Consider the following 12,588-nt stretch of genomic DNA (forward strand, 5'->3'; position numbering starts at 1 on the left):
TTGGAGTGGTGGCAACTTATTACAAGAAGTGGTAGCAACTACATATGCACCAAAGATATGGCTACAACTAAAAGACCACCGTCAACTATATATGCACCAAAGGGCAACCCCGCCCACCCTATCATCCTAGAGCTCCGATACGCCATTGTCTGGTCTGGCTCTAGAGAGGGATGGCACCGCGGGTCTCAAAGTGACACCCACTTTGGCTTCTTGCAGCTCACATGCATCATGTTCTTGCGTCACCAACCACATTCGCGTTGACTGAGGTGGAGTTGTATCTTGCGGCGATGACCGCCATGGAGATAGAAATTTGTTTTTTTCAGACATGTGCTAAGTTGTATATTTGCTAGTTGCATTATTGCTTCCACATATGAACGAAGTTGTATGTATTTTGCTTACACCAATTTTTTTGTCTCACACATTTTCTAAGTCGGTGTTTGTACACAGTAAATTGTTGCTCCACACATATTCTAAGTTACATACCTAGTATTGTGAAGTTGTATAGGGAGTGGTGTTTTGGAACATGGGAACATATGCTCCCTCTATTTTGAAATTCATCTTACACATATTTTGAATTTCAAAAAAATTGAAACAAAAATTCGCACGTACATCTTCACGTGCTACGCACTCACAAAGTTGTTTCATAAAAAATAGACTTGTCATGTGACGTGTGTAAAAAAGACAAAACTCAATGCTAAAAATAATGTTTTTACAAGATAATTTTTCTCTTTTTTACATAGACCATAAAAAATATTATTTTTTCGTGAAACTTGAGGAATGCACATATATTATGGAGATGTACATGTAGAATTTTTTGTCAATTTTTTTTGACAAATCGAAATATTTTTTTTTGGTATAGGGAGCATACGCACCCGGGAGCCGAATTGAATTTCCGAGTTGTATAGCCCTAGTGATAAGTCACATACCCCATATGTGAAGTTGTTTACATCTAAACCAGAGTGGAATCAACTTGTTTCGATGTGGTAGCAACTATATATGCACCAAAGGTATGAATAACTACTATACTAAAGCTTAACAAGCATCTTTTTTCTCCTAATTTTGGATTTTTTGAGGGTTAACATGGAGGCGACACGTATGGTAATTTGTGGTTGATTTCTGATGGTTCTTTTCTCATGTGCGTTTTCGGGGTTCCATAGAAATTTGTATGGTCCTTTTCCTTAGGCCGCGTCCTTTTAAGCTGGGTGCATGTAACCTTTTATTGAACCGCTTTGACTGTTGCTTTGTCTGGCTAGGTAAAGATCCCTCCCTGCCCATACACCGTCCCTCGATATCCGAGCATGCCCTCCATTATCTCCTCCACCGCTCCGTCGCCGGTAGCAGCATCCCTGCCCCAGGGCCAGTGCCCTCCTCCCCCTCCCTGGCCACATCCAGCATCGTGGCCTTCTCCTCTGCATCACACAGTGCATGAAAGCATCGTCGCCGGCAGCGCGTTGCTTTGTTTTTCCATTTTTTCTCTCCTCTTCAACTCCCATCGATGCGGGCGGGTCGCCTAACTCAATCCTTCTACATCACACAGTGCAGGAATGTGTGGGCTCCGGCTTACGGTGGTGCTTGGCGGAGGATTCTCGGCCGCCATCAAAGATGACGGAGGAGGAAGAAGTAGAGGCCGCAGATTGGTGGGATCCGGAGCACCCGTTGATGGTGGTGGCAATGGATCGACGATTCCCGTCCCTGTGGATGGGACGATGGCCGACTCAGACTCAGGGTCCCCCACCATCCTGAGATTCTACCTGCCTCCGCCGGGGCTCCTCCTTACCTGATCCCCACACTTTCACCCGGTGATCTATGGCACGGGGCGGAGGCACCGGGGCAGTAGGTAAGCAGCAGCAGGCGGCGCTGCTTGGTCGATGAGGTGGAGGTGGCGGGGAATAGCGGCCGACTGCGGGGTCGGCCGGGCGCTTCGACCTGCGGCTGTGGCTGGAGCGGAGGGGAGTACAAGCGCCGGAGGAGAGCAGCGGGGTAGGAGCGAAGCCGCCAAGGAGGAGGCGGCGGCGGAAGGCGCGCTGTGTCCGGCATCCGGGCGAGCTCCACATCCAGCGCACGCCCGCGCATCTGCTTGCTCGGCACCATCTCGAGTGTCTATCCACCAGACCCAGACGCAATCAAGCGCGACAACCCTAGCTTATGCCCCTAGCGATTGCAGCAACTCCGGCGGGAAGCAATCAAGCGGATTAGGAGAGCAGCAGCTAGCGGAGCAGGAGGGCGTCCAGGAGAGCAACGGACAGCCGCGACCGGATGGCAGGGCAACGGCGTGAACGGCCAGGTATTCTTCACTTTCTTCAGTATTCAACAGTTTGGCTCTTCTGCTGTATCAACTGATCAACATACCAGTTCAACTCTAGCAGATTATCGGTAGCATACTAGCAGATTAGTAAATTTTTGTTTACCAGAGATGCCATTACTGCTAGATGCAAGTTTCAAATCAATAAATTTCATGAACTTTTTCCTTGTTTTCTTGTAATGTAGATAAAAAGGAAGAGTGCTGCATTTGCATTGTTACCGCTAGATGCAAATTTATTATTGTAGTATAGATAATTATTATAAAATCATGGTATTATCTCTCATGCACAGTAGCACATTTTTACATTATTATTTCAATCTTGCTACAATTAACTAGAAGAAAAGCGGAAGAGATTGCACGAGAAAACCTCTTAAGTGTACCCATCTGCTCATATTCTTCCATCAGTACCTCACTAGGGAGGTCAAAATTAATGGACATCATTACTTGCACCATGAAGATGAAGACCTGATTAGTTTACTGGGAAATTTATATATCTGATTTTAATATATAACGTCAACGCTCTATTTTTTTTCTTTTCTCATCATAAGTAACAAGAACAAGATGTTATATCAAGACATTTTGTAACTTTCGTCTTCACTGCCGGTTCAAGTTCGACGTATTAGTCAGAACATACTTACACAAAATACCAATTTTCAGGTTTGCAGTACATGTGACCTGAATTTTTTACGCAGAATACAATTAGAGGGATTCATACATAGATTTGCAGATTATTGCTTTGCCATTGTGTTCCCTTGATGTATTTATCACTGATTTTTTTTTTATTCTCCCTTGATACACAGGTTACAAAGTTATTTACATGTGTTTTCTAGACAGCATGTTCTGCAATAGTACATATGTATGGCATCTTCTCTTGTGTTGGGAAAACATTCAAGCAGATTCTCACTCACTGGTTCATGAAAGTAGAAACAGAATGTAAACCGTATCCACTTTTTCTTGGATCATTGGGGATTGCTGAATGGAAAACACATTCAAGGCACATAATCTATGAGAATCACGACAAGTAATCGTACCAAAAAGGATTACTCGGCAAGTCTTATCTGGTGATCTCTATTGAGTTGATTTAAACTACAACTGAGAAAGAAGTTATCTTTGAAAAAACAAAATGGTTATTTCTTGCTCAAGGTTACCTAAATAGTTGACCAGATATGAGTTCATTGCAGTAAATTGTTTTAAAAACCTACCATTGATGATGCAAGTTTAAACTGGACCATATCATCTCATTATAGACATGCTTGCACTTCGAATGCAGGTTGGAACTAATTATTATCTGAAGGACAACTGCAGTTACTCAATGAAATGCTGACTGGAATCTCCAAGCAACATATTTCTTTTCAGTTGTTGTTCTCCTAGCTGGAATCTCTAGAGATTGTGACTGGAATCTAAAATTTCTGTAAGATCATTCGTCTCCTTGAATGTTTTATGTGTACACCGCTCAGTCGTTTAATGCCAGTTCTCTATTCCTTCAACTTCAGGTCCTATTTTGTAAAAGCCAGATTGGACGGCCCAGTTTATCCACACAAATAAGTACTGGTGTCTCTGAAGTTCTTTCTGGTAGCAACGCTATGACTGTAGGCTGATCAGTCCTTCATCTTTATAGCTAGCTCTGAAATGCAGATAAGGTCAGTGGTATGTAAGGAAGCCTTTTGTAATCATACATTTTATAAATGATGTGATGTGTAATCAGTCTGTAGTGTTTGATAATCCACTGCTTAAAGATTATGCTTGCTGCAACCTACAGTTCTTTGTATGATTATTCATATCCTCTGCATTTTCACTATGTGTAAACTGCGTACCCAGTTGTTCAGTGATGTTTCATGTTCTTCCATTTTCAGGGTCTATCCTGTGCAGTCGGTATCGGATGAACCAGTTCATCCTTACACTGTGCGTACCAGTATCTTGTACTGAAGTTTTTTTTGTGATAACAAGGCTATGGCTATAGCCGACCTGTCATTCATCTTGGTAATTAAATCTGAACCGCGCGGATAATTGGTAGTCTGTATTGCAGATATGTGTAACTATTGTATTTTCTGTGCATAAAATATTATCGTGCGTACTACCGGTCATTGCGAGATAAGTTTACCTTCTATATGTGACGATGGAAATTGATGGCAAAGAAGCACCAGCTGAACACCCACAGGGGACCCTTCCATTCACGATTGTGGTCGTCTCGATCAGTGCAGGCTACTCCGGAAGTTCGGATCCGTCTTGCTACTACTTTGCTTTAGTGCATTTCTACTCGCCCGCGATCCTCTTGGTTGCCTTTTAAGGGCCAGTTAGTTTTAAATTGTTTTCTTCTTTTAGAATGGGTGCATGCCAAAGCAAAAGTACGAGTTACTCTATATTAGAATGCGGGTACTGAAATGGTGTATTGAGTGGAAGCGTCACATGCTTCTACACACGACTCCTCCAAAAAATATGTTTTCAAGAACCTCAGCATATGTGTTCTCTTGTGATTTATATTATTTATTTAATGTCAAACCAAATATCGAAAAACATCGGCACATATTTTCTTTGCTATGATATTTACAGACGCCGCATCTCCAAAGAGCCTTCCAGCTGCCGACTTGGTGGTCAGCTTGACGAGAAAACTGTCCAACCACTTCCTGATATTGATTACTTCAGCATTGAGGTAATTTCTGTGATTATCAACAATGTAACTTGTGTGCATTGCTAGCATGTACTACAACCAAGTAGGGTTCTTTGATTCCTAGACGATATTTGTTCCTACTTCCTGGCTTAAATATCTTTTTCAATAGGTGCTCAGGGCCAGTCGAGATTTCTTCTGGAGCTTACTTCTTTGTTCTCCAGAGTATGGGCGAAATTATCCAAGATGCATCAGAAAAAACTATTTCTTTGTTCTTGGACAGTCATGTATAAAGGTTGCACCCAATTTTGTTTCTCCAGAAAATTTACAAGAATGCAGGCTAACGGAAGAATTTCTTCCCCTTCCAAAATGTCATCGGGTGAATAAAAATAAGCTAGAGGTATGTCGATCAGGTTATCCAGAGTCTCATGTTGTATGTATATAAATTTATCTGCTATTTATCGATAATCGTTATCTTGATTATATATAAGCATTATTGTTCTTACATACTATATCAGTCTTGATAGCTCCATAACTGCTACATGCTCTCTTTTCTACACACTTTTGTAATTCTGAGATTTTTTGTCAATTTGTGAACTTGGATTGCCAGATTAAGAAGATAGATTTTTATGCAATTAGTATTGTAGCCTCTGTGTGCACCCAACAACCTCCTCATTAATTCTGACAGTAGTGTTGCCTTAGTTGTTTATTTGCATTTTGTAGTTTTAGTTCCTTCCTGATATGGTTCTGCACACTGATATGGTTCTGCACACGCAGGTGCTTTACCCCTGTTATACGGGCACCACTTATTTCTTTTAAATCACATTGTCTAAGGGATTCAAATGTTGTATGTGCAGATTGTTCTCATGAAATGAGTGCTTATATGTTTACCATTTCATCATGTTCAGCTTATTAGACTATACATGATTATATGTTTAGCATTTCATCATGTTTAGCTTATTATACTATATGTCTATACATGATGCTGACATGCTTCTGGTTTGTCCCCTGCAGCTTGGTGTCGGTCGTGATGCTTCTGGTTTTGAAGTGTAGGTGCAACAAAGATGATCTTACCATCTTTCATATCAGTAATGGTTTTGTTGCTTTAGTATCATATATAGAACTGCAGTTGCTAAACTTTCACGTCGTTTTTTTTATAAGAGCTACTAAACTTGCCTCTTATTTTTTATGAGGTGCTGAATTCTTTCTTGGTTGGGATTGACACCCAGCACTAGCCAGAAAGTTTCGGTGGGATCATATTCTCAATAAGGGCGGCTTCGGATTATCTGAACACGAAACGGCGTCGACAGAAGACTTACACTACCTTCCCGATGCTGGAAATGTAGCTTTGTTTCAATTGCTTTGGGTAGAGCTTGCTACAGTTCTAGCCCTCCCTGTGCCAAGCAAAGAACTCATCATCATCATCATTTCGTCTGCTGATGAATATAATAATGCCAACCACTGACAGTTTGAAGACTGGGGAACACCGAGACCACCTGGCTTAGCATGCTAAAAATTTATATTCGTGCTAATTACTTCAAGTATATAGTTCCGGTGGCACTGCTTAGGCAAGTCAATCCTATCAGGTATGTAATGAGAAAGAATGTATGTATGATATAGTTCAGATGGTTCTGTTTACTCAAGTCAATCCTATCACCCACCTAGGTTACGAGAAAGAATGTATGTATGTTAGTGTCTCTAGCCTATACTCCCTACGGTGGATCTATCTTGCCAACCATGCACTCAACTAGGAATATATATTAGTAACACGTTTAGTATATCTGAGATAAGGATATCACATCGATAAAGCTTCATGTTACAGCATAGGCGCGGCGTGAACATTTGAAAAGTTGCTATTTTCAGATCTACAATTCTGTTAATTTTGCACAGTCCAGAATATAGATTATCTCACACTGATTTTTTGAACACTGATAGATTGAATAATTGTCTACATTTAGAATTTTTTTCATGTTCTTTTGATGTTTTAAATTTTTGATTTTGAATTTTCAAAAAAAAAAAACAGCTACATATTGCCTGTCCTACATTTTGCCACTCTCATTCTTATTAAGCAACAAAATAAATAAGTCAATTCCCCTTGGCGCGGCGTGCCGCCGCGCCTTTCTTTGCTAGTGCAACTAAAAGACAAAGTAAACTATATATGCACCAAAGGACGGCCCTGCGCAACTTATCATCTTGGAGCTCCGATATTCCATTGTTCGGTCGGGCTATGGCGAGGGATGACACTGTGGATCTCAAAGTGAAACCCCCTTTAGCTTCTTGCAGCTCACGTGCCCCGTGTTCTCGCATCACCGGTCACATCTGCGTTGATCGAGGTGGAGTTGTACCTTGTGGCGGCGATTGCCACGGAGATAGCAAATTGTTTCTTCACACATGTGCTAATTTGTATCTTTGCTTGTTGAATTATTGGTTCCACATGTGAACTAATTTGTATTTTCATACAACAAATTTTTCTCTCGGACATATGCTAAGTCAGTGTTTTCCAGAGAGTAAAGTGTTGCTTCATACATGTACTAAGTTACATACCTATCTAAAGGTATAAACGATGCCCCCCATAGGGGGTCTCACAACGATTTCAGCTTCTCCACCGTCCGATCTTCCTGGCAGGTTAATCTCGGCCGTTGATTTCTGGCTCAATTCTGCTAGCTAACCCCATGCAACGGCCAATTGTTACCCGCCTCCGGCTGCCATGTGGGCCCCACCTTTGCCGGCCCCGCACGTCAGCGACCGTGGCTGGGATCTCCGTCGGTACACATTGGCGTCGGCCAGGGGATCTCCACCCCGCAGGGGTATTTTCGATATTTCAGCAGTATGGGTATAAAAGGCAGCATCCCACGGAGGGAAACCCTAGCCGCCGGCCCGCCAATCGCCTCGCGTGCTCGTCTTCCCCAATCGCCTCCCGAGGGCCTCTCCTCCCAAATCCCCTCGCTCGTCCTCCTCTCTCCAATCGCCGCGCTCCGCCTCGCCGTCCTCCTCCTCTCCCTGGGGCAGCCGGCAAGGATCCCCTCCTCCACTGCTCCCTTTTTCCCCTCCTCCACGTTCCCCTTTTCACTGGGCAGAGAGAAGCAGAAAGGGGCGCGGGTTTGTGGGAGAAGTGCCGCCGTCTTCAGCGCAGGGGAGCACGAGCCGCCGAAGAGAAGAGGAGGAAGAGGAGGAGGTGCGAAGCAGTGGGAGGTCCGAAGGCGGCGGCGGTCGGGCGGATCTTGGCTTCTCCTAGCAGCTTCCGTCGGCGGTCGATTTGCCCCTGCCATCAGCAGCAGGTACCTCGCCCCTCGTGCCCCCATCCCCGCCGTCTCCTCCATCTCCGTTCTCCCAGCGCGTGAGGAGGACGACCTCTGCCGGTGCGTCCCCAACTCAACGGCCACCAGCCGCGGCGGCATCTTGCTGTTCTGAAGGGCATCCAGCCGACATCCTCCTGCACGGAATCTCCAACCTCTCCTTCCCTTCCTCCTTATCTCAAGGTTATGTATGATTTCTTCTAGATCTCTTTTGTGTTGTGTGTTTCGATCTGAAATAGCAGGCTATTAGTTGTAGTTTGGTGTGCCAAGATGAAGAATACCTACCATAGTACCTATTTTCTGTGAAATCATGTATGTTCTTACACCTATTGATTTAATGGTGCAGGGTTGCATTTCTCTCGATATTTTTGGTTCAGCTGTGTTACGAAAGAAGATAAAGTTGTACAGAAGATTGTGCCCAAATACAGCAGGTAATGGCTAAAACTATTTCAGATATGAACCATAGTGCAAGCTAGGGATCTTTCTCTTCATGTTTCTGAGATTTTCTTCCAGTTTCTGTTTATTGGGTTGTGCAAATTCTAATCAATAGTTCCTGCAGTACCTCAATGGTGTTAACCTGATATGTTCTCACCCTTATTGGTAGCTACTGTGCTCTTACATCTTCTCCGCTGCAGTATGCTAGAGGAGCACGCCCGCTGCTGTACCACGCGAGAGGGCGACCTGAGGATGCTGCTTGATGAAATACAACATGATTATTCTACCATCCCGGGTCAGGTTCGATGGTAATTTAATCGACGACTACATATTTCCTGAATCAGGTTCAAGTAGTTCCCTAGCACTATTTTATTTTATACAGATTTACTCAATTTCATTTTTATGTAAGTAACAAGCTATTTGTGTCTGATACATGTGCTCTTACATCTTCTCCGTGGCAGTATGCTAAAGGGGCACGGCCGCTGCCGTACCTGAGGCTGGTACACCAGTGACGGCTTGATGCATCTTGCAGCGGTTGAGACAACCGCTCCATACACGTTCCCATCATCATCGTCCTCTCATTGATAAGCTTCACGTGCGGTTCATTACAAGATCCCATATTCCTCTCTCTCTCTCTCTCTCTGAGTTTAATTTTCCTTGCAGCTCAGTATGGTGGTGAAGACTCAGTGTCGTCGCGTCATGACCGCCAGCCGAGTGGTCGTCGATGCAGTGGGAGTTCTCGGTGTCGTGTCCACCGACAGAGAAGCGAGGTAGAGCTTCCGTAACTGAAAATAGTGGCGCTACCATGAGGGGGCGACGGACTGGCAGCAGAGTTTTGGTGTCATTTTGACATATTCCAGTAGCATCTGATGTTCCATAGCCTTTATGTCAGAATCATAAAAGGGAGACAAGTATGATTTTCTTGCTTCAATCTATTGCTCTTGAGTTTACAATCTAATTTTCTTGTTTTACTGAGTTTTGGGGTGCCCCTTCAATTTGTTTGATCTAGATATTAGTTAAGTATATGAAGGCCCTGTGATGGCTGCCAGTTGTTCTACCTACAAACTAATCGTTTGGTAATTCTTTCAGTCAAATTAAAACTTGTGAGGGTTAGCAATCCAAATATTTTTTGGGGATGCTAGACACCAGGTTCCTGCAATTTTGTCATTGGCATGACCTCAGCTCGCTAAAAATCAATGGTCGTACCATCGTATCATATTACTATTGTTCGATTTTCCACTGTTGCAGTTTTGATTTCCTATTTGAGTGCCCATTGCTGCAGGTTTTAGTTCAAATTCATCATGTAGTTAAAGCTTTTTCTTTGCTACAGATTGGTAATAACTCTATTCTGTAATGGCCTCATATTACTATTTGAGTGGCTTTTCAGAAAAATATGGTCACTACAAGAAATGAGTTGATAATTGATTAGTTATGGTATGTGCTCTATTTGGATGGAAGCTTCGGCTTTATTTTCCTCACGTTTCATATTCAGTTACGAGATGGTTATCTTCCATGGGATTTCGGCACTTAAAATACCACTAGACATAATGTGAGGGCTTCACTTGGTTCACAATATATAGGTTTAGGTGTCAAGCACAAGCATATTCTCTTCGTCTAGGCTCATCATTGGGGACATGATCATTGGAATTTTTGTATCCATCTTAATTGCGTTGTGCCCGTGAGTGCTATATCATCATTATAGTAGAGGTACATCCGGCCATTTTATCAAGCTTCAAGGTGTTTGCAAACGGATACCTAGCAGGTGTCCATCGGTAAAAATGATGCCTTCAAAGACCATTCATATTGGTTTTTCAGTTTCATATTTTGTGTCACATGATAAAATCTCATGGTTTAAATGAATAGTTCTATAATTAAGCCTATTTTAGGTGTAAGATGATAACTGACACTTATTTGCTTTGTTTTTGTTGACACCCTTTACTGCTAGAAATCAATTCTTATTTTCCTATATGATTATGCAAGCCACTTTAAACTGTATTTTCATCATTGCTTTGCATACATCTTTTGTGGACCTTTCAGATATTGTTCCCCATTCGTTACAGCCTTACAACACATCAACCTGGACCGTTGGTTGACTTGATCCCTACTATTGGAAAATGGTACTCTTTATACATTTAGATCTTACTTTTTTCCGTTTCTTTAGTTCTAGCATGCCTATACTTGCTCTGGCATATCAGTAGCTTGAGATTTAAATTGCTTCCTTGGTTACTATGGGTCAGATAAAGATGATTCAGTCTATTGGTACTCTTGAGGTCTACAACTCGGACTGACTTCCTATAGTACTAAGAGCTTCCTCCTATGTTAACTACTTCTAATTTTGTGTTATGGGTAGATTATAGTGTCAGCTTGTATTTGATGTTTCATCTTAGATAATGTGTAATAATGGAACAATGTTCTTGTGCACCCAGGTGGGACCCCTCCCTGTGTTTGACTAATGTTATCCCAGAACCATGTATTTGTACATATTTACCTACTTTCGGCACTTATAAGTAGTGTATTTCTTTATTTTGCTGTTTGGTTTTACTATACATGACATAATGTCATGATGATGTGTTCTTTAAACTCCTCTTCATCTGCTGGCATTTCTTATGTATATTAAGTAAAAAGGATGGCTGTTTAATATAGCATTTTACACAACTTTCATGAGCGTGAAGGGGTGTGGAGGACGGGGTCGTGCGCCAAGGCTGCTCAGGTCATGTGTTAAGGTACTTTTTTTATCTTGGTTCCAAACAGCTTGTGCCCAGTCATGGTTAATCCACTAAATTGTATAAAATCTGGGATGCGAGTTACTAATTATGAGCTTTAGTGTTTAGATAAGATACAGATTTAGGATTTTCGAAACTGCTTCTTTTTCATTGATGTGACATGATTCATGTTGAGCTGATTGTGTTGGCTTTACAAATGTTTCACCATGAACAACTTGATTTTTCCTGGAACAACATTCAATCATCTACTCTGCAAATATACTTCTTTCACTTGTAATTGTCTTTTTATTTATATTCTTGGGTACCAGAACTGTATTTTACCCATCACCTACATTATCTTCTTTTATTGCATACTATAAACTGAAGTGCCTGTATTGCATTTTGAACTACTTGATTCATGTAAAAAATATGAACGTCTCTGATTCTGGGTTGCACACTTTATTCAACAGCTCATGGCAAGAGTCTGTCTATTTAATCTTTATGAACTAAGTCAGTACCTGAAGATTCCGAAGTTAAGATTATGTGCATCAACGTATAGTCTCGTCTCTTTGTTGTTTTAATGATTTCTTGGTTAAGAATGCAGATTCTTACTATTTAGCAAAATCTCCAGTTGACATACCTGGAGTCTGGAGATGCAGTTACTTGAGTTTATTTGTTGCCTAGGTAATTGGTTTATGATTCAATATTGCCCTCTATTTATGAATAAGCGATAGATACATACTGATTGGTTTGTTGACTAACTATCACAAAAACTTATTATGCCTAGGTACCTAACTGTGTGATGGAAGTCACAATTTTACACCTGAGGATATGTTGTAGCTTCAAATTTTACCATAACCATGTGGAGCTGTTCGAGGGTAAGTATCAGCTCTTGATTTTTGTTTTGTTTTGAAGGTTTTGGCCTCACTTTGAACCATGTCAAACCTGCAGCGACAGGGATCTTGATTGGATGCACTAAATCTGGGTGGGTTCTTATCCTTTTTTGGATACTACTGAGATGTATAGTACGTACTATCTACAATGAGACTACCGGAAAGAGCCAAACACATGTGTAGGTACCTACTCCAGCAGCTGAACACATGTTTGGCCTTCTACTCTAGAACAATATTTAGTAGTGTCAAAACTCAGGTGTATAAATTTATATTTTGGGGCCTGTTAACTTAGCTAAAATAGCATTGATGAATTCACTTCACCACTTTTTTCATAATTTTGCCAAAATCTCTAGAA

General features: G+C 41.8%; 1 protein-coding gene across 11 annotated transcripts; it reads left to right on the plus strand.

Annotated features, from left to right (window-relative positions):
• The first annotated feature begins 1,989 nt into the window (after window positions 1–1,989).
• On the plus strand, window positions 1,990–6,825 carry LOC124691592. Of its 11 annotated transcripts, none has more exons than XM_047224889.1 (8): window positions 1,990–2,284; window positions 2,851–3,713; window positions 3,796–3,942; window positions 4,156–4,204; window positions 4,853–4,952; window positions 5,080–5,307; window positions 5,922–5,956; window positions 6,101–6,825. In XM_047224889.1, exons 4-8 carry the CDS (start codon window positions 4,182–4,184, stop codon window positions 6,105–6,107), a joined length of 393 nt encoding a protein of 130 aa, XP_047080845.1. In that variant the 5' UTR covers window positions 1,990–2,284; window positions 2,851–3,713; window positions 3,796–3,942; window positions 4,156–4,181; the 3' UTR covers window positions 6,108–6,825. The 11 variants fall into 11 exon arrangements, 5 of the variants coding, with proteins under 5 accessions (XP_047080845.1, XP_047080841.1, XP_047080859.1 ...); XM_047224885.1 differs by having other exon boundaries at window positions 1,991–2,284; window positions 3,103–3,713; XM_047224903.1 differs by having other exon boundaries at window positions 1,991–2,284; window positions 3,573–3,713.
• Window positions 6,826–12,588: the final 5,763 nt, after the last annotated feature.

Source organism: Lolium rigidum, chromosome 1 (assembly GCF_022539505.1).
Source record: "Lolium rigidum isolate FL_2022 chromosome 1, APGP_CSIRO_Lrig_0.1, whole genome shotgun sequence".
In the NCBI taxonomy this organism is placed as follows: Eukaryota; Viridiplantae; Streptophyta; class Magnoliopsida; order Poales; family Poaceae; genus Lolium; species Lolium rigidum.